At 50.7% G+C, this 24,145-nt stretch overlaps 5 protein-coding genes across 5 annotated transcripts; 1 reads left to right on the forward strand and 4 right to left on the reverse strand.

The window, feature by feature from the left end:
• Positions 1-1,164: 1,164 nt before the first annotated feature.
• On the reverse strand, positions 1,165-5,709 carry K441DRAFT_284299 (Pkinase-domain-containing protein). The gene is made up of 5 exons (XM_067640949.1): positions 4,939-5,709; positions 4,144-4,890; positions 2,062-4,085; positions 1,670-1,951; positions 1,165-1,526 (listed from the first exon to the last, which is right to left on the reverse strand). Exons 1-5 carry the CDS (start codon positions 5,568-5,570, stop codon positions 1,309-1,311), a joined length of 3,903 nt encoding a protein of 1,300 aa, XP_067498783.1. The 5' UTR covers positions 5,571-5,709; the 3' UTR covers positions 1,165-1,308.
• Positions 5,710-6,021: 312 nt separating this feature from the next.
• On the reverse strand, positions 6,022-6,621 carry K441DRAFT_667917 (uncharacterized protein). The gene has a single exon (XM_067649918.1). The coding sequence runs from the start codon at positions 6,363-6,365 to the stop codon at positions 6,147-6,149; it is 219 nt and encodes a 72-aa protein (XP_067498784.1). The 5' UTR covers positions 6,366-6,621; the 3' UTR covers positions 6,022-6,146.
• Positions 6,622-7,240: 619 nt separating this feature from the next.
• K441DRAFT_284325 (uncharacterized protein) lies at positions 7,241-9,126 on the reverse strand. The gene is made up of 2 exons (XM_067640950.1): positions 7,581-9,126; positions 7,241-7,526 (listed from the first exon to the last, which is right to left on the reverse strand). Exons 1-2 carry the CDS (start codon positions 8,778-8,780, stop codon positions 7,383-7,385), a joined length of 1,344 nt encoding a protein of 447 aa, XP_067498785.1. The 5' UTR covers positions 8,781-9,126; the 3' UTR covers positions 7,241-7,382.
• Positions 9,127-21,836: 12,710 nt separating this feature from the next.
• K441DRAFT_284368 (uncharacterized protein) lies at positions 21,837-22,281 on the reverse strand. The gene has a single exon (XM_067640951.1). It carries the CDS (start codon positions 22,178-22,180, stop codon positions 21,929-21,931), a length of 252 nt encoding a protein of 83 aa, XP_067498786.1. The 5' UTR covers positions 22,181-22,281; the 3' UTR covers positions 21,837-21,928.
• A 304-nt stretch (positions 22,282-22,585) lies between these two features.
• Positions 22,586-23,846, forward strand: K441DRAFT_645311 (uncharacterized protein). Its single transcript, XM_067646790.1, has 2 exons — positions 22,586-23,214; positions 23,268-23,846. Exons 1-2 carry the CDS (start codon positions 22,665-22,667, stop codon positions 23,636-23,638), a joined length of 921 nt encoding a protein of 306 aa, XP_067498787.1. The 5' UTR covers positions 22,586-22,664; the 3' UTR covers positions 23,639-23,846.
• Positions 23,847-24,145: the final 299 nt, after the last annotated feature.

The raw sequence follows: 24,145 nt of genomic DNA on the forward strand, positions 1-24,145 counted from the left end.
CCTACGCATCAGCCAAATCACGCCATCAAAGACGGTTAGCACGAGGCTGTGGAATCCGGCCGAGGCGATCCCACCGATGATACGCGCGGGAGCTATTATAGGCTCTCTGCCGCTCGATCCGCCGGATACGCAGAGTTGCAGCCGGATTCCGCTGGATGTGCTCGCGGCGGCTGTGTGCGAAATAGCCGGACTAGCGGGAACAGGCTACGGACGGACATGCGGGCTCGGCTGATGGCTAGACAAACGGCACGACAAACGGCACTACAGACGGCATGACGAACGGTGACCTGGCCAGCCACTCAAAAACCCCAGCTTCACCTCAGTTGACTTACAACCTCGTCCACCCCCGGCCCTTCCCCTGGGCGCCCTTCTTCCGCTCCTCCGCACTGTCGACTTGAGCTTTAACATTGTCCCCTAGTCTCAGTGGTTGTAGGGCCTTGAAAACAGGCCCGGGACCCCGCCGCAAACCCCGCCATTAAGTTGCTCGGGTTCTGGAAAGGCAAAGGGGAAGACGTGGAAGGGAAGGGCGTTGAATTCGTGACGTCCACTGCAGAGAAGGTAAGTCCGAGTTTAAGAGATGTAGAGGCGGTGTTGAGCGAGCGGTATATCGGTGAGGCGGTTGCGGCATGGCAGGAAGAGTGGAAAGGGAAGAACGGAGGTAGTTGAGATTTTAGAGCCCCAGGGGTAAGGTAATACGAACGGAGAGCGTTGGGCTTCGTAGCGGGATCTAGATTACTCAAGTACTCGAGTCTGTTCGAAACCCAATTGCTAGCTAAACTGCAGAATTATCCCACTCCGCGGGCGGGGCGTACAGATGCAAGATGCCCCCAACCAATCCATCTCAACGCTTCTATCCAGAGTAGTCCCGTCGTTAAAGCGATCCACCCATCCATCCATCCAATCCCCTGGCCAATCAGCCCATCAAGCAAGCAACCGGTGTATGCAAAGCTCAGCCCAATGGCACAGCGTGAACAACAACAACAGTAACAAGGACAACCAACGACTCCAAATCCCAAAGTAAAAAAGCAACCTATACCTTCTCGCAATGATGCACACCGTGTATTCCGCTCCGCACATATGCGTAACAAGCCGTAGTAGCGTTTTCTCGAAGAGCGCCGCCAAGTGACGACGCGCCTCCGTCTGCCAACTTCCAATCCCCCAACGACCAAACTCAGCGCCCAAGACGCAGATCGTCCAAGGCTCCGACCAACCACCCGCGCTCCACTGAGACATGTTCAAGACCCCGCAACCCGCACAACATATCTTGACCGACAACCCCCTTCCTTCCCCCTTCGCCGCTCACCAGGATCAAGCAAGCACCTCGCACATGGCCCTCCTCTTCTCCTCGTCTTCGACCAGCATGCCCTTGGCTTCGAACACGTCTTCGATGATCTCGACCACTTTCCGGAAACTCGACGCCACGCCGCGCGTCTGCGTGAAGCGCGCTAGGCACAGCTGCGCGCGGCGGCCGTGCTCGAGCACCACGAAGAGCTCTGTGACGAGGGCGACGGGCTTGATTTTCAGGTCTACAAAAAACACCACCCTGTTAGCCATGACTGCCGCAAACCTCGCGCGGTGGAGGATGTCGGGTGGTAAAGGAGGGGATGGGATAGGATGGGGTAGAGAAAGGTGGTGTTGACGGTGCACGGAAGAAATTAAGAGGACTTACGGTTCGCTTTGTCCACCCTTGCGTTCACGACGTTCGACTTGCGGTCATACACGACGTCGCGCATGCCGAAGCGGTGCCAGTCGCGCAGGAGCCGCACCACCTCCTGCCGTGCGCGGCCGCGGCCGACCTGGAAGCAGACGGTCTTGCTCGCGGGCTTGATGTGCAGGAAGCGGGAGAGCCAATTTGTTTGCAGCTCGGCGGGGCGCGCGGGCGTACCGTCATCTGAGGATGGCGGCAGATCGAAGGCGGAGAGGAGCGACGTGCTGCTGAGATCTGCGGGAGCTTTGGGGGAAATGGTTAGCAGATTGCCAGCTACTATGGAGATCGAAGAGAAAAATAAGGTGTCATGGGTTGACGAGGCCGAAAAGGAGGGTGCTAAAAGGTAAACTTACAACCTAGCTCCAACTTTCCGTTTCCTTTCTCGTCCTTCGCCTTCTTTCCAAACAACCCTAAGAACCCCTTCCGCTCAATGCTCCCCCCCAACTTCCCGCCATTTTTCTCTCTGCGAATTGGAAACTCGCTGCTCGTATCTGACTGCTTCTTCATATGCTTGGCCCGGGCGGCCTGCGAGGCCGGCCTCGTGGTCGTCGGAGCCGGTACAGGGACGTTTTTGATACGATCGTTAAGCCCCTGCCATGCCTCGGAAATCTTAAGTCGCGTATCATGCCTCTGTTCGCGCTCGGCAGTATCTTTCTCATTCACGTGGCGACGGAACCAGGACCTCTTCTTGCTAATAGCAGCATCTTTTTCTTTCCCCTCTTCGGCATTACTAAGCGATGGGGCTGGAGGATCAGGCGTACCGTTATTAGAGTGTGCAGCAAGTAGCTCCTGTCGAACGCCCTTGTAGGATCTCGGAGGCGGGTTTGGACCAGGCCATTGCACATTGCTCCCGGCAGTGGTAGATTGAGAATTCATGCTCGCACCACTACGCTTGCGGATATTGAGCGGGGCAATTGGAGTCGGAGATGTCGGGTCCACAACGCGAATGGTGTTGGTCTGGTCAGTAGCTCCACACGCTTGATTGGCTGGCCTCCTACTGATGGGCTCTGTAACGTTTCTGTAACGTTTACTGGTCTTACCACGAAGTTCATCAGCCTCTGAGGCTCGGCCTTCCTCAGGAATCATATGCAGATAGCCCGGATACTCTGGAGACTTTGCCGAAGGGGCGGAGGATGTGCGTTTGGCTGTGGGTTGAGGGGATGTGGGAGGTTGCATAAGGCGATCAAGGTGCTCAAGCACTTCATTGAAGTTGGCGGTTGTGTCACCATCCTCCGATGCCAATCGAGCGGCAAGTCTTTCCCGCGTTTCGGCAAGCTCACGATGAAGGAAAGTGTTTGGCGTCTCGTTGGGGAGAGGAGGTAAGGGCCGATTCTGGATAGCTAACCTGTCCGTGGGTGTGGTGGGCATGCCTCCAGATCCTCTGTTGGAGAACGACGTTGGCGGAGTGTCATTCTCGAATGGATCCCGATTCCTATCCGCGATTGACGTCCGGACACTCGAACTGACGGAGGAGCGGTTGAATGCTTCTTCCATCACCTTCTCAAGCTCTGTGCTCACTTTCCGAGCCTCTTTCTCGATATACTTGCTGGGACTCGCTGGTTTACGGATCCTTACACACGGGATATTTGAAACCGCAGGCTCTTTAAGTGAGCGTATCGCGCGAGCTGGTGGTGCAATTATCCTCGAGGATGGCACGGAGATATTTCCTGTTGATTCCTGTGGGCGGTTGAGAAATCTTCGTTGCTCAGGTGTATACTGAGGACTAGTTTCTGCCGTAAATCCACTTGCAGTGGAGCTCCTCCGTAGATGTGAAAAGCTCACACTACGCTTGTGCATGCTGCTCGGGCGCATGATGATTGGCGGGCTGCTTGGCCATAGAGAGCTTGACATAGACCCGCGAGATATTGACCTTCGCTTGGCCGCAGAAGATCCCGGAGCTGGAGATCCCTTCTTTGATACCGTACTCGAAAGACCGGAGCTGCGTCGCTTTGAGTTCTTGAGAGTCTGGATTCTTAACGAGCTGCCTTGACGGTGCACCTGTGATGTAGCAGCCCTCAGCTTGCGACTTCCACTGGGTGTTCCTCGATGAACCGTTACGTTCATGTAGTGGCCGTTTTCGGCAACTATTGGCTCCCTGGATGCCCTAAAAGGATCATAGCTCACGTCAGAAGATAGAGGCTCGTAGAAACTATGCTTAGAGTATAAGTGCTCATCATTAAGGATGGAGTACTGAGACTGTGATCGTTTGTGGCTGTTCGGCGGTAACCGCAGCATATCGCCGGGGTTAGGTACCGGTTTGCTGTGATGGTGATCGCTTGCGGAATATCCAACTCCTCCCGGATTAGGTGCATAATTCTCCAAGTGTTCATCTCGGTGCTTCAAAAGCGCTGTATAGAAGTACTTCTCTTGATTTCCTCTGATAAACGAGATTTAGCAAATTCGAATGCAATGGGTCTATGAGCAAGGCTACTTACTCATTATTCAAGAGCCTCTGTATTAAAACCTCCTCTTTCTCACTATGCCATAAAGTACGCATATTCCTCAATACTTCTCTATCCACAGTTTGTCTCATCAAAGGCTCCCAGTCATCGATGCGAGGTCGAGGTCCAATCCACGTCTCCATCTTCATATTATCGCCCTGGAAATTAAGCTGGGTGCCGTACTTGTGCAAGAAGGGATGATCCCAGATGTCTTCAATGTTGATTCGTCGTCTAGGATCTGGAACCAGGATTTTCCTGATCAGGTCTTGAGCTTCCCGCTCGATCATATCAGGCATAACATAATCTGCTTGCGCAATCGCTCTGAACAAGTCTTTAAGGTCTCGATCTTCGCTAGAATAGTTGAAAGGTGGAGTGCCTGTGAGCATCACATACAGAATAACGCCGCAGCTCCAGACATCAGCTTTTCCACCATCATACGTCTTAAATCTGATGACTTCTGGGGCAGCATAGTGCGGACTACCGCATGGAGTACTCAACTGCCTGCCTTCAGGTTGGAGAGCCGCCATTCCAAAGTCAACAAGCTTAATCTCAAAACTTCCTCTATCCAGAAGAATGTTTTCAGGCTTCAAGTCGCGGTGGTGTATATGGATTCTGTGACAGTAAAGCAAGGCAGCAACGATTTGGCGAAAAAGGTGGACGACCTCGATTTCCGCAAGGCCTCCCTTTTCTTCAATGTAATGGAATAGCTCGCCTCCTTGAACATATTCCATGATTAGGTATCTGTCCATGTCATTAGCGATGCAAAAGAAGGATATAGCTGGTACTCACAGCTCGTTGCGATTCTCCCAGACATCGTAGAGACGGACAATATTGCGATGCTCAAGCAACTTCATGATCACAATTTCTCTTTCCAGGCCAAATGGTATCACCTTGCCACCGGGAAACGTCGACTGTTCTTGCTCCGCGCTCTTGATCAGATTCGCTAGGCTCAAAGCACGTACCTTCTCTGCAGTTGCCTTGGAGATGATTTTCGCAGCGCCATATTGCTGAGTGGTACAATGCCTTACAACCCTCACTCTAGAACACCCTCCCCTGCCAATTGTCTTTCCTAATTGCCATGGACCGATGTGTGTCTTTCGTCGTCGGCCGGTACTTGAAGCATTGGTGGACACGTTTGAGATCTCAGAGTCTCGTTTCGTATTTCGTTGCTCATCGTTCGCAACTGCTGAATCGCGTTTATTTTCTGGAGATACCGGCCGTCGATGGTGGACAGTGAGTGTTCCGTTCGGCACCAGAGACTCGTTATGGGGAAGAACGCCAAGTGAAGAGGACAGGACCTGAATATGAGGCTTCCCTTTGATTTGGCGCGGCGGCGTAGTAACCTCATTTGCTCGAAATGTTGCGTCTGTGAGTGGCTTCCTGCGAGTTGGTGGGCGCTCAGTTTTACGATATCGATCCATCCTTAATCAACTCTGGACTGGCTTGACGAACTGAGGGCAGGGTAAGTGGTTTCTTCTTCTAACTGTATGAATCAATATCAAAAGGTGGAAAAAAAGATCAACGTAGAGTCTGGAGGCAAATATAAGAAGCGCAGTTGAAGGAGAAGCTCCAAGAAACGAGGATGATTCCTTTCCCAGTGCCGGTGTCAATGTGATAGGCTAGATATCATGGTCGGTGTTGTTGATCTACGGCGCGTGGGGCTTGCAGGACGCGACTTTGGCAGATGGTGAGAAAGAGAAATGAGAGAACGGTCCAAAAGTGAAGCTGTTGAGTTTGCTCGACCAAACGATGAGCCCAAAAACTTTCCAACGTATGTCAAGAAACAAAACAAAGGTTGGAGGAAGTGGAGAGGGAATGTGGGAATCCAACAGGAGCGGCTGCCCGGGTGGGGTTGGCGATGAGCGAAGACTAGGAAGGAGCTTAACAGAGCAAACGAAACAACGATAATTTAAGCCAAGAAGGAGGCCTATACAAGAGGCCCGAATAACTTCGTCTGAACTTTGGGTTTTCGTTAGCAGAGAATGAGCCAAGGGAGTTTATGCTGGTTGTTTATGGTCTCGGCCAAACTTGAAGCGATGGAATGCGTTGTCTAGCGAGCAAGAGGAATGCAAATTAGTGAGGACCACCACCAAATGGAACATCACGATGATCATCGCACGACTTCTGCCTGTCAAATCAACAAACTCACGCAGCAGATGAATGAGAATTAGATTGCATGCACGAGAAATCGAGTCTGCGGGAAGTGTTGCAGCCATAGTGGCATAAATGCTCTCCAAAATGAAATTCGCCAAGAGTAAGTTACCATAGCCCTATGTAGCTGCGGAAAGGTACACCCATCAATTGCATATGCGGCGAGTTAGGGGGGGAGTAGGGATGATGCGAGGGTTTCGTCAAGGAATAGACGTGAGGGAAGAACGACATGCTGCAAAAGGTCCTGCACGGCATAATAATACAATAAACCCCAATTGGCTGTACTGACTCTAGAAATGGTGGTCAGTAGTTGATTGACAGCTTCGTTTCGACGGGTTGGAGGAAGCTGGAAGGTGTCGTGGAAGTGGCTTCGGAGAAATTCATGCCACTTCCGAGCTATATACAAGGGTCAAGGTTACTTATCACGGGAAAGATCTGCACGTAGCCGACTACAACTTCAAGTCTTCCAGCACCCTCCAACACTCGAGATTAGGAGCTTCTGTATCAAGAATCGTCTGTTAGCTCAACTGGGATTTCATACATTGATTATACCACATGGTTAGAGCTTCTGCCGAGATGAATGACAGGGAAGACAGGACATATATTCATATCGCGGTATTCTCCCAGACATAACACTTTTTACCCGTTCCTCCATCTCGAGCCGCAATTTACGCCGAGCAGTAGTCCCAAAGCCATGCACCTATCCGTCCAAATCCCATCCAAAGCCGAGAAAAGCCATAACAGGCACCCATCCCAGATCCGCTCGACATGGGCATGCATAGAGGAAACCCAAACATAGACCCCAAATTTCAAAGATAAACAACAAATGAAAACAAACAAAAGGTATCCGCTTCAACCACAGCAACAACCACAAGCAAATGCCATCAACTCCATCCCGAACCCATATTTCCCAGGTAATGAACCAAACATTACCATAAAACAAAATCGTAGCGCAACATGTCAACAGAGAAAATCAATGTTCCAGGAGAACGCAGCCCTAGATATCCTTCGAAGAACAAACGTAGATAATACAAGGAGGGTAGAAAAGAAAGCACAGCAAGGTGACAAATACAGTTCGAGAATTATGCATGACTAGAGATTATCGGTTTGGTGTCGACGGAATCGCCAACTCCCGAAGAGCCTTTGTCAGTTGGTGAGAGGCTTTCGTGCTTCTCGACGTCGCCGCCTGACGCGGCTTTTCCACAGCCCTTAACAAGGATATGCCTCTGTAACATGATTAGCGACCTACTTCAGCCTGCTGTCCGAGTTTAAGAACGAACCTTAAGCGCATCCTTTCGCGAGAAGCTCTTATCGCAATGGCCACATGGGAACGGCTTAACAGCCAAATGAATCCTCTTATGACGCTTCAAGTCGTGATTTCGATTGAAGCTTTGCGGGCACTGATCACACTTGAACGGACGGTCGTTCGAGGTTTGTTGCTGTTGTGGATGGTGTCCATACATATGCTGCATGCTAGCGGCGTGTCCACTGTTGAAACCAGGCATCATCCCATGCGGCATAGCACCCACCAAAGCCAACTGTCCGTTCGGATTGTTGATGTTAGACAATACAGGTCCTGGAAGAGGATAACTGCCAAATGGACGCTGATATGGAAGGGGAGATTGCGATGGCGCAGATTGCAACGACGGGACAGGGCCTTGGCTATTCGCTGGAGACATTCTAGACATTGGCCCTCCTGCGCTGATTGGGCTCTGTTGGGTGGGGGATGGCCCGGTGGAATAAGGAAACGAAGGCTGCTGGGGAGTTGTTGAGGGCTGAGATCTATAGTAAGTCGGCGTTGGTGGAGGTTGCTGTCCGTGATGAAAGTGTTCTTGCGCATGCACAGGAGACGGCTGAGTGGCCGATGTTGATACAGGAGTTTGCGCGTTCATCATGGCATTATTCATGGCTTGATGCTGCTGTTGAGCGGACATGGTTGGCAAAGTTGACGGTGCTGCCATAGATCCTGTTGTTGGGAACGGAGGAAGATTAATCTCGTATGGTGGTGGAGGCAATCCTTCGCGCGGTGTAAGTGAGCCTTGGCTCCCTCGTGAATTCGAGTAGAGTATGGGCGAAAACATACCTCTAGGTGGAGCATACGATTGCTGTTGCTGCTGCTGCTGTGATCCTGGCTGAAATCCCCATGGACTGGGTCCCTGGTTTGGTGGAGAATAAACATACTGACCGTTCGGAGTATATGGCATACCCTGCGTCGAATTCGAGCTACTTGTTGTGACTCCCGACACCGGGCTTAGTGCATCGCCTGGAAGATTACTCGGGGGGGTGAGCAAATTCCCAACGCTTGCAATCGTCGCAGGAGCCTGCGATGGCTGCGATGTATTGATCGTGTTGAAGGACGGATACTTGTGCATACCCGACAGTGGTGGAGGAGGAAGCTCGAAAGTTCCCAGGTTCGACGCGTTGGGCCTCCTTGCTGTGAAGCTTGGAGGTGCACCCAGCGGGTCTTGCCCAGGATGCATTTGGGTCGGATGAGCCACTGCGGCAGCCACGTTGACGGTTTGTTCCTGGGAAAGGCCCGATGGCCGACCGGCTTCCGAAGATGGAGGAGTCGGAAGAGATTGCAGTTGTGAGGCTATGTAGGGTGGAGTTGTTAGGTTCGCACCAGGCCAATACTGCCCACGCGACGGGTGAGAGTAATCCAGGAAGGGCAAAGGCTGGCTCTAAGCCAAAGCTCTGAAGATAAGAGGTCAAGAAGGTTTCTGGAGATGATACGGCGCTGATCAAACTCAGGCAGGAGCGAGGAGACTTGTAAAGGTCCTCTCTAACGGTAGTCCACAGCTCGCTCGATATCCAGAGTCCTGTTCCCTGGATAGTCCGCCGTCGCTCCCAACGCTGGATATTCGCACCGATGCCAAAAAATGGCTGCGTTGGAGTTTTGGAATGGACGGTACCTGCGCAAAGTTGGCAGACGGTGATACCAACAGATGCACGACTATCCAAAAAGCTTCTAGAAATTTAGTCTCTGAGCAAGATCAGTGGGCGCTCACAGTCCAGGTCCGAGGGATGAGGGCGTACAGTCAGAACAAAAGCAGAGGCGAGTCACACGGTATTCCCTTTGGATACAACAAGAACTTGGTGGAGCCCGAATTCCAGGTCGTGCAGACGTAGTGGAACGGCGCGGGTGGCGCGGGCCGTGTGGTGTTTGGGTTTGGTAAAAGAGGGGGGGGGGTTTTGATATGGCCGTGCTGAGGGAGAGCTTCGGCGATCACCACGCTTGCTGGGCCGCCTCCAGGATATGGCTGCCTCTGATCTCCAAGCGCTGAAAGTCTGATCCACTTTCCCCTTCAACTAGACAGGACACCTTTTTCGTCGCAGCGGGGGGCGCTTTGCTGTGGTCGCAGTTGCACGCTGTAGACCCACGATGGAGTGCAGACCGAGTTGCTGGTGTTTTTGGTGCTAGAGGCGCGAGATGCGGGCGCGGGCAGTGGCGATCCTTTGTTAAGCTCAGGTTCCTGGGCGCCCTAGGGGATGGATGGCGGAAGGGAGGCTGGATTCGCCGACTTGAAGGCTTTGTCGCAGTGCGTGAGTGGAGAGCGGTGGCCGTCACGTATATGTACGCCAGGCTAAGAGCGTCAGGTTTGGGGTTCGTGGCTGACCTGCTGCTAGGGACATCAACCAGGCGATAGGGTTTCGTCCGAGCTTTGGGGAATCTGGATCGGGATGGGTCGAGGGGCGGGCTCAGGTCAGTCTGGGAGAGGCCGCTGGGCCTGTTCTCTCTCGCACTTTGACGCAAGTGGGCAAAGCAAACGAGCACGGCAGAAGCAAAGCTCATGAATAATATCCCAAGACAGGCGAGCAGGGTAGGGGCAGGCAATGCACGAATTCCGGGATGAAAGCCGCCAGCGCAAAGACATGGACCCTGTCGGCTGGGCCCTCGGGACGAGCAAGAGCCAGGCAGGGCATCGCTTGCGCCGGCCCGACCTCGTGAAAGAACGCAGGCCTGCAGCGAATTCACAGACATTATTTAAAATTGGGCGCGCCCATATTGGTCGTGTTGGCGAGCAGAGCATTGCTTGGCCATATTGGCTCTGCCCGACAACAGAGCGCCCATCCACCGCCCATTCACGCGCAGCCTGCGGCCAACCGCGAGGAACGTGCGGCTCTGACCCGAGCTTGCGGCGCACAGTAGACGGCGATGCTTTTGTTTTTCCAAGAACCATGAGCGAGGGAGAGCGCGCCATGCTTCGGGACTGGCGCCAACCAGGCCAGCGCGCTCCCAGTCTGCGCGACGATGGTCTGGACGCTGGCCTATCCAGAGTCTGAGACAAAGCCCACCTGCAAAGAGTCTTCTTTCTCCCCGTGCCTCTCAGGGTTCTGAGAGTTGAAACGCAGATGGTAGGGAGAGACGCAGGAGGAAGGGGAAGAGCCCGTCCTCTGCTGATGTTACTTTGCTGCAACGGGAGGGGGCTCGCTGTGCTGTCGCCATCTAGCACGGCATCTGTATGTCATGAAGACTGAAGTGTGTCGAGAGCCGTAGGTTTGCAGCGCATCAAAATGTGAGCTGTGAGCAGCGAGCAGCGAGCAGCGAGCAACAGAGCACTGAGCACCTAAGCACCATGCTTCATGGCACAGAGCGGCCAGTGCTCTGTCCAATACTCGCCCGTGCATTTACTAACATTCCAGGACATTCCAGTTTCGAGACAGCGCGCTAGCCGAATACGAGGTTTATTACCTACACATGATTGATTTACGGGATGGGCTGTCTTAACAAAGAATTGATGTTTTTCCCATATCGGTTCTCCGCTCGGCCAGCTTGCTCGCTGAGACCTTGTCACGACTGACTCCTCATTTTAGCAATCAGCTCTAACCCTTCCCCCCGCGTCGTTGGTCAGTACGCGGGTGCGCAGGCTGCCAAAGTACCTCTATATTCATCGCTATATTTATCTAGTCAATATATCATCTATCTCGGGCACGTGTTGCGCGAAACCTGGCCCCAATCCCTCTGATCCCTCGAATCCCTCTGATCCCTCTGATCGTCTGCTCAGAAATGCCTCTGCGCCAGTCTCACCAAGCAGCGGGCGACACCAAAGCACTTTCTCCCGCTGATCAGCTTCCTGTTGTGGCCGCCTAGCTTCGAGCAGATCTCCACGTGGTCTAGCTGTTTATTTTCGGCCTTTATGAACCACTCTGAGAAATCTAATACGCGCGTGAGGGTGTTAGGGGCCCTGGTTGACACTCGCGAATGGCAGCAATAATCGCCGTCTGGGAATCGTGCACGAGACGCCCGTTGGTCCTTAGGGCCTCTTTGGTGCAGCTGGGTGCGCGACGGGCGTGCAAGTGGCCGATATGGGGAGCGCTGCTGCACATAGTGCATCGCGTCCATCTCCAAAGCGACTACCGGCTGCCTGGTTTGGGCTTAAGCTCGAGGAAAGGCGTCTGGGAACCGGGGACGACTCCACGGTCGATCTAGGCGCCTTCGACGCCCCTGCAAGGAGGATGCATGCCATCCCGCGAGCCTGGAGCTGCACTTTGTGCGCCTTGCTCTTTGCGGACGGCTGCACGCCTGGTTCGCTGATAGATCTTAGCCACAACCGACAATTACACATGGCGCTGAGGCTTTTCCGCCACCGTCCGTCTGCCGTCCCGACAAGGCGTTTCAACGTGGGACCGGGCCTTTGACAGCATGGCTTTGACGGGTTTTCCTTTTAGCATATTTGGCGGCTTTAGCATATTTGGCAACAGCTGTCAAAGAACAGTGGGCTGCAGCACACAGGCGACCTGGTGACAGGCGACGGCTCGCCGAATCTCACAATAAAGCGGCGCCCCAGATTACAGGACACCACCCCTCGTGTAACTGCGTAAGCTAGGGCCGTAATCCTTGCACTCAAGGCCAATGGGATGCTGGAATAAGCGAGCCGTCAGAAATGATCCGACGCTGAGTTTTGTGACTCGCTTTGTTCTTTACAGCTGCGCGCTTTGGGCATGGTTCGCCCGTCGTCTACTGCTTTCTGGCCCCCTTTCCCGACGAGAGTCGCTGCCCACTGCTGCCAGGTGCTGCCAGGTGCTGGCATTCTGCAGAGCGCCCCCCTTCACCCCTGGTCAGCCCTCATCTTGCAACCCATCCCATCCCCCCTACTTGCCCAGGTGCCCATGAAGGACCAAAAGCCAAAAAAGCCAAAAAGCCCTTTGCCACGGAATCTCCCACGCCATGGATCATGGCTGCTATCGTGCAGCGCCCCTACCCCGCCATTGCACAGTCTCGTACAGTCATACGGTGGGCAAATCTGAAAGACCCATCGTCCCTCACGCGCGCGAGTCACCCCGTCTTCCCCTCCCATCGCCTCTGCCCGGCACGCACACCTAGCACATCTGGCACATCTGAGTCTCGCGCGGCGAACCAGGCATCCTGGGGCGCAGTCGGGGCGCCCGATCGCTAATGTAATTCGTCTTTGTCAAACGGCGCCTGCACATCTTAATTCTGACACGGATCACCATGGTGTTTTAGAGACGCACCAAGCCTTAAAGCCTTCCTTCATCCGCCCCTGGGAGGCAGTGTGATCACCGAACCGACTCAGCCAGTCCCGCCATATCGGGACCATTAATGCCGGGAAGAGCACAACGGACAGACCCTCTCCCCCCTATCTTTGCATTACGCTCCCCCGCGCCTTGGGCGGCGGGCTGGCGGCGGCCACGTTTCGAGCCGCCATCAACCGGGGCCGTGGTCCGGATGGCCCCGACTCGCGCCTCCAGAGGGCCATCCCAAGGAGCCCATCGTTCTCCATGCTTTCTCCATGCCAGCCATCAAGCCAAACCTCCGCCAAGGCCGTTTTGTGCTGATCTTGAGCTCGTCTTGGCCATTCCCTCCGAGAGAAGCTTGTTTGACATCCTGGCGTTGCATCGTTTTGACGTTCCGGATGGACTTCTGGGAGGCCTTGTACTTCTCCCTATACTGCGTCTTTTAAACTCGGCCGCCGTCCTGTATGATGCACACCGCAACAGGCATAACGGGCATCATTTCGGCTGCCCACTAAATCAATAGTCTTGATCATTTTAAGTTAGCAAGGGGGCCCTCGCCAAACCCTGCCCGTGTGTGCTGAGAAGTCATCGTGCAGCAAAGCACGTTTGGCTTCCGCTGAGGCTGGAAATCCCTCGACCTTGTTTTCCTTTCCCCGGCAGGTCTTTCCTCCGCTGCATCTGGCAATTATTCAATCATCGCGCTCTAGCGCAGGGGGCTATCGCCGAATTTTTCTGATTGGCTGTCCGTCACCTTGAAGCTCCCAACGATGAAGCTTCTTCAAACTCTGTTCCATGTTCCACCTTAGCCGCGGAAGTCTCCATTCTTTCACTGCCAAGAGTACCAACAAGTGCCAAAAAGTGCCAATAAGTGCCAAAGCCTCTTTCGCCAAGATTCACCAGGCCTTTTTCCCTCAAAAGGGCTTAAATTTTAAGTATTTACTTTTTGATAAGGCCAGCAGCAGGCCAGCAGCAGGCCAGCAGCAGACCAGTGGCGGAGGCTAGTCCCACTGACACTACCGAACTGCATGAGTTTTGCATACTTTCCGCCTGTCCCCGATGCGAAGGCGCTGCTCTGGGTCCCTCTGGTGTCTTTGTACCTGCATCCGCATCGTGAGTCTGGTCAAACCACAGGGCTTTGTGGCAATGCACCCACGTCCCAACTTTCTCTCGTGACGATCCCGCTGATCTCTGCCAATCACCCTCCGGCAGTGTCCATCTTAGCTGAAAGTGGAAGTGCCGCTAGTGCTCGCGTCCGTTAGGCTGAACGCCCGATAAGCCGCCCGCAGATGGCTGGTCTAGATCGTGCAGATCAGGCATCCCAGTTCACACACTTCCTAAATTTGCCGCCGCCAATGGTTGACGATCCCGCTTCCGGCGATTTTTTGCTGGCCTGTAAGACCGTCAGGACAAAGTGAACATTGAATTCCCTATCTATAGGTGCTGATTCAGAATCTGCTCCTCACCGATCACAACTTTCGTGACGACTGTTTCGTGACGACCGTTTCGCGACGACTGTTTAGTGACAGTCAATACTTGCATCCTCAGCTCAACCTTAGCGCGCGCACAAAATCAATCTCAATAAGACGACATCTGCATCTTTTATCAGACAGCCCTATTTGCTGCCCGTAGCCACCAACTTAGGCGCTTTTGACGTCAAAACGCAAATCGTTCCCGACTGTCCCCAGTGGATTGAGCTATTCGTTCCAGGGACCTTCAATAAATCGGAATTGGAACGAACCATTACGAGCATAGCATAACCCAATCTTTCGGCGTTGACATTTCCTTTCACACAGTCCTTTACTTTACTGCGATAAAATCACACCAATGGCGAAACGATAGACTCGCGAGGCTTGTTACAGAGTGAGCAATCACGTCAACAAACCATAACAGAGTTAGGGAGCGGAAATTAACCATTCGGCTTCATGAATCATGGCAGATCCTGAGCCGCGCCTCTGCTCTCTCACCGCTTCTTGAGCAAAGAAGACGTCTTCACCACGGCATCAATGCATCACTTCCGACATCAATTGTTCGAGCACTTACAGTAGTCCCTAATTATTTCGTTGTACAGCTTCATGGCTAATCTGCGCGTGAAATTGATCAAATTTCTCACTGTGCTTAGTAGCAAAATCATGCCTAAGCCTCAGTTTCAGATTTTGTGTTAGCAGTGCTATCTCCTGTAATTTTTAGACTCTTCAACCGTAGCACAAACACCATCGTCCTTCGTGCTTTGTTAGGTATTTTTCTGTGGGGCTGAATACTTTCACGGCCCCTAAATATAGTTCGAGCCAGGTTTGATTATTTTCAAAACTGCAAAATAATCCAACATATGGCTTGAAATTTAACTCCACATGACATATAGGGGTTCACATTAGCTCAAAAACGTCAGGTGAAAATCCTTAGTAATCAGAGCGCAGTCTTCCAAAACACCTTACGATCTTCGGGTACTTAACTGACAGCACAATTGCACCGTAAAGTACACTTGACAAATATCATCTAACAGCTGACGGGTACAGGTCATCACTTTACCCAATCCGAAAAACCCTGTTATCTCAGCTATCACAGCATCTAATAAGTCCCAAAACTAACCGCACAAAACCGCAAACCCTCCCTAATAGACCAAGCAACCACCCCGGCAACTTGACCGTAGCAAAGAAGCAAGCATGTCAGCAGCCCTGATATTCGCATTTAACTCCTACCTAAAATAAAAACCCGCGTCAAGGATGCAAATCCTCTTGATCCCTTCCACTCCTGCGCCCATGTGATGCTTACAGGATTGCATATTCGCACCCTCTTGCAGATATCAGTGCTGCACCCCAAGGAAAATACGACCTATATTCGATTTCCCGTCCCACACCTGCTTGAATAGTATGCTGACGCCGCCACAGCCGAACATGCCTCTAAATCATGCGGTGTTGCTGCTGAAGGCCATCCAACCCGACGCCAAGATGTCACTCATGCCGCGCAAAGGGGATTTACTGGGTTCCTTGGATTAGTCAGGCAGCTTGGAAGTCTTCGGTGTGCAAGAGTCCTTCAGCACCCAGATTCATGCGGCGTCGAGACGTAATTTAGAATGCAATTTCGTATTCCTATTAAGCCTCTATTATCAAGCCACCAATGTGTGAACCGAGGGTATCGTGTTTTATAGCGATGCCGATGGCACAATGTTCCTTCTTTTCTCGGGAATTCCTTCTCCTTCAAAAAGTAGAGGCAATGAAACACCTAGAGCTCGCTAGTTTGCACTTGATTGACATCCTAAATCATAATCTCAGTCTACTTCTCATGATATCGATGCGACCATGAGCTCATTCTCTAGCCCTTTCAGACTTGAGAATCTCTATCCACTCACAGGTTTCTGTTGGTCCCCCCAAAGGAGCCCCCAGGCTCTTCCTGAAGCCGAGCGAAACAATTATTCCATACACACACTCCGGCGACGATCCATATTTGCAACATAATATTTGTCCTCTTCACTACATGAGATAAGGCCCTCGAGTCTAGAACAAGGCAGAATGGTGTCGGTACGTGAAGAGGTGCGTGTCCCTGTTAAAGGGTCCGTCAAGAGTTTAAGCTAATACATCACCTTAGTACACGCATCATTACCCAACCCAAAGACCAGTATTCTCTTACCCTGTCATTTCATCGCATTCGGCCACGAGAGTAAGGAGGATGCCATAAGGATTGCTGCGATCACAGACCTAGGGCCAATACCTATGTCAAACGGTTCACCGACACTTCTGCTCAAAAGCTCACCCATACATGTAAAGATACTTGTGACACTGTTGTCCAACAAGCCGCGGACACCTCCATGAGGGACTGTCTAAATCTTCCATCAAACATGGCATAACGTGGGCGCATACCTTAGAGACCTTCCTCAAGTTTCTACGGGTGCAGAGACAGGCGCTCTTTTGAAACCTGTCTTCGGTTGAGACTCATTACACACTTGGTAGGATGTACAAAACAGACAATGGGGTTTGCTCACTGTCGACCATCTTGAATCCCACTTCGCTTCATGACTGCGGAGGAATAAACGACCCCACCCTAAGCCTCCAAAGACACGAGTTTACCCAGCATAGGGCAAGATGAATCCATCCTCGAGCCTTTGGACATTATCTGGAACAGTATACATGTTCCTCTCAAGGCCAGAATAACATCAGTAGCAACGATAACAACTGCCTTAAATCCAATCCGAGCTGAAAGCCTCTCGCGAGAAAATTAAGAACCTCAAGTTATAATCAATCAAGCCGACCCACTGAGCGAGATCATGAAGCCGCAGTCAAAGCTAGCACCGCAGCTACGCAACATGCAAGCAGAGGCGACAAGAACAACCAGCCTGATCGACAAGTCCAAGAAGTTGCAAGGAATTTGAGCAAAGCTTCGATCACCAACACGTCGATCTCGCAAGAAGAGATACAGATTCGGAACTGAAAAGCACAGCATCATCCTGAACATCGTCTCCCGTAGAGTTCTCCAATCTCGGTTACATGGAGATCAGACAATCGGCCATGGACAGTCTGCAACAACTACGCAGCCAACGCATCTGCTTTCTTGCACTCCCTCCGAGCGTGGCCGTACTATGGAAACATTTAACCACTCCTTCCCCCTCAAAGGGGTCTCGCCGCAGATCTCAAACCATATCACACAGCGGAGTACGCGACAGCCTAAACCACAACAGCACTTCATCACCAACAACCTACATGAAGGGCCTCAGCGTGCATTCGAGGGGCGGAAGGCTGTAGTCATCGGTATTAACACCCTGCATAATCACTTGAAACACCACCTCCAACGCCTGTTATCGTCAATATTTACATTGTACGCTTAGGGTGCGAATCGTTGCTCTGAGATGATGTGCCCTATCACGATATTAAGATGAAGCCAGTCTACACTAATTCACGTAAGTGAAAGAGCTCATGTAAACCTGACAGTGTCTCCGCCTTAGGAACTTCGGAAACCGCCTCGCCAGCACCCGTACTGCCTAAATCCGATTCTCATATTCAAGTGGTGTTCGTTTCCAATAGCCTTGGGGCGATTGTTGATGAGGCATAATACAGTTTCCCATCTAGAGGCTGCATGTGCTCATCGACCGTCTCAAAGACCGCTGTGGAACTGTTGGTTAAGGAGTCTTGGGTCGCAGAAGAAGAAGCGGCATTTTATTAAGTTGAGCTTCGATAATATCCGGAGCTCCGTGGCGGAGCGCATTGACAACATCGAAGCCGCTCTAGTGATGGCTGTCGCATCTTCTCGGGTGAGGACAGCAGTCCTGAACTCAGCTCCACCTCGTATGCCAATTGTTAGACTAGGGAGTAGCGCAGGTTATCTATATTTGGGTCCTGGTCAGGGCTTTTATGCCTCAGTCCGTCTTGGCAAGCTTAGAAATACGAAGCATTTTTTCGGACGTACGGCGGCTTGCAAAGCTTGATTGTGCTTGTGCATGAATTTCCACGTTTCTCGAGATAGATACACTCAGCGTCATTAGGATAAAGTAGGCATTGATTGATTCCATCCGTATCATAGGTAGTTGCTTTGATGGTAGCAGTGTTCAATGACACGAAGTTGTTCACCGTCCGAGGTCTCTATCTGTCTTGATAAGGGAACTGGATCTTGCCATTGGGAAATCCTTGATAGTATTCTCCAAAGCGGAGGTATAGTAAAGCACAAAGGGGTGAAGATCAAGAATTACGTACTGCCAGACAATGCTGAGCTGTATGTTTGGATCATTCCGACATTGGTTAGGCAGGGAAGTCTATTTCCATCCACTTGTTCCCCTGGAGTGTAGAGCGGTATTTTTGCCACGAGTGGCCTGCGTTTGCATGAGTTGGGATTCAGTAGACCATAATTTTGTTTACTAGCATGCCGCAGGCATTTGTGATGAGCAAGTAGCTACCGTACTATACATCAGCTTTGCCGTTAGGGACATAATTATCATGCCGCAGGCATTTGTGATGAGCAAGTAGCTACCGTACTATACATCAGCTTTGCCGTTAGGGACATAATTATCGTCAGCATCGTTGTCTGTTCTGCCTTATCCACTGCCCCCGATTACTCAGCTCGTTGTCTTAGGGATTCAACTTGCAATATCTATTGCCAGAAGGTTTCGGATATGCTTGTTCAAACCGGTATATACTCCTTATCATCGGGTTTAAGGTAGCCTAGGGCCTCGTCACCCGGGGTGAATATTAACTCAACGACCACAAGATCCTGGGAAGATACTGGAACTTTCAAGCGCCACCCCCAGCACGGATGTCAGCCTTCACCCTCCAATGTCACCGCCAGAAAACCACATTAGAGTGTACGTGCAGTAGTACGCAGCGTTCTGCCTTCGGAACGTTTGCGGAGATCGACGTATCTTCGAATGTCTGTAGTCATTCCGAAAGATCCAGGCATGTGCTATCCTCTGCTGACTGCGCATGAAGCGTGCTTGCGTCGTGGTATACTGGAAGACAGGAATCCGAAGAATTAGTCTGACGATGGTCCCTCTTAGCTTCGGAGGCTTTTGACATTTGAGCAACGGTGTAGTCCCTAGCATACTTCTTCGAATCTGCTTCTTACGATACTTCGCAATAAATCTTTAGTGTCCTACTACTCCCTATGTTGATCTTCACCAAATTCTGCTCACCCCCGATCGTCCTGCATATACGGATCCTCTCGTTCCAGGCGATGAAGGTGCTAATGTTGAGAGAAACCTATGTAATTAATCCCTGTCGTATATTTCTATCCTTACAATGAATTTCTAGAATATCAATTTCACCTGTTGTCGGTTAGAAGAACGGAAACTCGTGGTGGGTGCCGCATAAGGCTCCGACCCGGCGATTCTCCTTAGAAAAGCACAAGGACTCACTAAATGGTACTATGAGAGCTCCAAGTCCGAGTGTGGGCGCATAGCGGTATGAATTATATCTAGCTTCAGAAAAGCATAGCAATGGAAAAAGGTGCAAGGCATCGCATATTCCGGTAGGAAACGATGAATTGCCGAGTATCGACACGTAAAAAGTTTTGTATGTCGACTCGCAAATATTCTGAATGTCGACCCGGGAATAGTAGGAGTCGACGACCGGCGCTTCGGAACGACGTTTTATATGTCGACACCAAAATTTTGTCGATTTCTGTCAGAACGTCGACATCAAAAATTTCTATGTCGACACGGAACAACTATCCCCATCGACACCGAATCACGAACATCGACAGCAAAACAATTTCGTATGTTGACCCGGAAAATCCCTGGCAGTCGACGCCGATGCAAACGCCGACATACAAAACTACCTCCAGCTTGACACACAAAATATTTGGTGTCGACACTCGGCGAGTAGTCGTCCCTCTCAACCAACACCTACTAACTTACAATGCCTCCCATCCTACACACACTCGCACACTCGCTGCCACTTCGCACGAAAACTCCCTGAGCCTGAGCTCTAATGCGATTTCATGGTGACGTGTAAATGTGACAAGATCAGCCCAGAACTCCACAGCAGCGAGGTAAGGCATTGACGGCCTCACAACCGTGGAATCCTTAAGTTATAGCGCTTCATAGCTATTTCGACATCCGTTTGGGAAGGTGACTCCTCAGCATTGGCTCCATAATCCCTTGGTTTCCTGCGTCGTGTCATAAAACCCACAGCAGTCATGAACTTATGATCTAGCACCGCGATAACCCAACCTTCATTGGTCCTTATTATCGACCGGAGACACTCTAACAGACCTGATATGGGCTCTTCGTTGAGCTCGTTGCATACAGTATCTCTTCTAGAGCTATGGTTCCCATCATCCACTGAGCACCGGATGAGATGTGTCCCGAATTCGCATGTCTCTGGAGGTGCCCTCGGCGCAGCATGTGGCGATGTCTTTCAGCTTCAGATATAATTCTGGTGCACTGCGGCATCCTTGGACCACTCTCCCGATGGGAACTCTACCCTGCGCTGGGCCACGATACCGCACCGGGCTTAGTATTCTTACACGGACACTGCGTAGAGCCGTTGGCGGTCCATTATCCGGAGCCCCGGGAAGCAATATGGTTAAATGGGCCTCCATTGAGTCCTAACACCTTGTTGAGGGACGTCCGCGGCTTCGCTGAGACACATCGACGGCTAGGTAGATAGTCCTCCATTGGCCGGAGAGTCAGGTACAGCATGGTCCGTTCGTAACGCGTCCTCCGCTCCCGTACCTATTCTCCGTGTAGCTCCGCACACTGGCAATTGCGTCCTTGAGACCGGTGACCTATACGTACGGACCAGCTATTCGCGTTCGCGTTCATGTTCGTCATTCATCCCGCCAGGTTGTCCGGATCGATGAGTGTTGGTATGGCTATTATTTATTAGGAAGTGAAGGGTTGAAGACTCGGTCCATAGATCCGTGCTAACGATGATCTTGGGAGTAGCGACGAAAGGCATGTACTGGAGTCCGCATGGCGAAAATGCACCCGGTTTGCGGTCAATGCCGTTTGATTGATGAGGAAGGCTGGATCGTCTGAATTACTCTTAAAATGGCGATGCAGCTGAAATAGGCTTCGGTCGAGTAGTGGCATAAAGGAAAATCCCTCATTTCTATAAGAAGTAGATAATTTCCAGAGTTATGTATATCCGGAAACTGTTCTTCTAATATATTCAACAAGACTTGTACCGGCGATCTTCTTGCCACCGCTACTTGGGGATCCGGTCCGTCATTGACCAGTATCGTTGAAAGAGTCAAGACAAAAGGGGAATGATATACATTGCTTGACCATTTTCTGCAGATGGTCTCGGATAACCGGCCTAGACGATGCTCTGATGCTGAATAGTCAAAAGTGCTCTCACCGCTATCTCCCATGCTAGATGCTGATTGGAGAGGTTGAACTTAGAAATAAGCTGTCAAACGGAATATTCCACTTCTTCTATTTGATAGTCCAACGGCTGTTTCTATGTTTATGACTACGGCACCTCCAGCTTTGCACAAGTTGCTCCTGTATATGAATCATTAAATATCGCTAGAAAATTCCCGTAAGCAGGAGAAATCTTTAATACCAATACAAAGCATTCCGGCGCATGCCAGCTCAAAACCCCAACGAAAAAATACGGAAAATTGAATCTCGTCTAAGTCCACTAGACATTGTATTCTTACAATTTTCAACAATCATAGCCGCAACGTTCCCAACCAAGCGATTTGGATAACAGGCGGGGAGGTGCCCTCAAAGAACACCTTTGGAGAGTGGCAACATCGTCTTTGAGGAATTGCTTGATGAGAACATTGAACAGGGATGGAGGCCCGAACATCTGTATAACGGATATTGGAGAGACCAAGCAACATGCCCTGACGATTCAACAACAGCAATCATCCTTAGTAAGAGATATAATAAGAGTGATAAGTAATACAAGTTGAAGGAAATTATTGCGCTCATACTCGGCAATGAAAACCATATCCATGAAATAAAGATGAGCATCTTGAAAGACAACAGCACAGAATATTGTGAAGGACGCCTAAGATCGATTGGTGAGATTTTGCTGAGCACACTGAAATCTGTTAGTTGATTATGAGATGGACGATTGCCCTAGACTATACGCTATGCTAGCATTCTTTTCAACCAGCAACAAATAACCAGGGCATCAAATAGTGAAGCCCTTTAACATCATTTCCTCCCAGGTCTTAAGCAGAATTGGACGGAAACCCCAATACAGTCACAATACAGTCACAGCGAATAAAATTCAACACAGGGCGCCTCACGGCTACGTCCCAATGTGCCTCTTGGTCAATGGACGTTTAGTTCTGTGTAACTCGAGACGCAGCAACGGCTTAGTCAGCCATATGCCAGCACCTTCGATATGCGGGGTCAGGCGGTTATTTTGACACTCGACGGTGGGCAGGGCATCGGGTTCTTAGCAGTTGGGGTGAGGTTCAGAGTTTTTCTTTCTTGGCAAGTCCTCGAAATGGAGAAGCACGACGAATCCTCAAATTCGGTGACCGATATTGCTGCGGATGGAGACGTTATCCTAGTCGTTGGGCCTGAAAGGAAGAAGCTACGGGTCCATTCTCTCATCCTAAAGAATGTATCCACAGCCTTTAATGCAATGTTCGGACCTCATTTCAAGGAAGGCCAAGGCCTCAGTGGAGCCTACCCGAAAGAGATTCCATTGCCAAAAGACAGCGCAGCCGCCTTGGAACTCATCTGTTGTGTTATCCACAGCCGCAACGATGCAGTACCCGACCCCCCCTTACCAAGCGAAGTTCTTCAGGTTGCTATCGCAGCAGACAAGTACGACTGCGCCGTTGGCCTCAAATTTGCAGGCGAAAGCTGGTTGACCTATTATGATATTAAGAATACTGTAGAGCTTGGGCGTCTTATGGCAGCCGCCTATATTTTCGATAGTGCACATGCGTTTTGGAAGATTACACTCGAACTAATCTTTCATCACGAGGGCTCCTACCTCCAGCTCGTTGACGAGGATACTCGCCATGCTATCCCTTTGACGATTTTCTGTAAGCAACGGCTGAGCGCTGATCTATAATAATTCCGCTGATACCTGAAAAAGGCCTATTAGAAGAACGCAGAAGTATGATACGTACGGAACTAGGGCAGATCTTACTTGAGGTATCAGCGTCGCCGGAGCATATAGATAAGAGCTGCAACTGCACTATTTTACAGGCCTTTTCCTGGATGGAGTTATGGCCAGCGGAAATAGCCAATATGTCAATCTCATCTGCTATCAAGAAAGCGGAAGCGGTGAGCAGTTCGGTCCCAAATCAGCACAGCACTTCATGTTACTTGAGATACAACGATAACAGGCAGAAGGAAGGACTGGCCCATGGAATGGACATAATCAAAAATAGAGGTGGACTGTGTCTCGATTGCGTACGCATGGGAAGGAATGCTGGTACTAAGGAGTGTCGAATCAAGCACTAAAGGGGTATATATGGACTGGCTTGTGTGAAGGCTCATGCAGTATATTCTGTAAACTATGCCTAGATGAGTTCCACTTCGTGAATGGCGATTTTGATATGTGGATAGTCAGCAATGATAAATCCCAGCTGTTAATGATATTCAGAATCGTTGTTGTTATCCTGCAAAATCTCCGAAGCTTTAGGAAGGCTGGAGTTATTATAGTATTTACTGGACCCTTCGAAAGCATATCAGACATGCTAAGAACATTCTTCTACGATAGGTGGACCGAGCATTGACAGGCTTGGTACTCAATCACCCAGGTTTCAATATTGAATTGAATTGAATGCCAAGACTTAATCAATTTAATTAACTGAGAGCTCGCTGGCTTGGCAATTTAATTAATATAAAAGTCCTAGTTGAATTAAATTAATTAATAAATATTAAAACTTTTAATATTATATAGAAATATGCTGAATATAATATACAATAATGCTCTAGATTTTATTTTTCTTAGTCCTCCTTACTAAA

Source organism: Cenococcum geophilum (assembly GCF_001692895.1).
Source record: "Cenococcum geophilum 1.58 unplaced genomic scaffold K441scaffold_58, whole genome shotgun sequence".
Taxonomy (NCBI): Eukaryota; Fungi; Ascomycota; class Dothideomycetes; order Gloniales; family Gloniaceae; genus Cenococcum; species Cenococcum geophilum.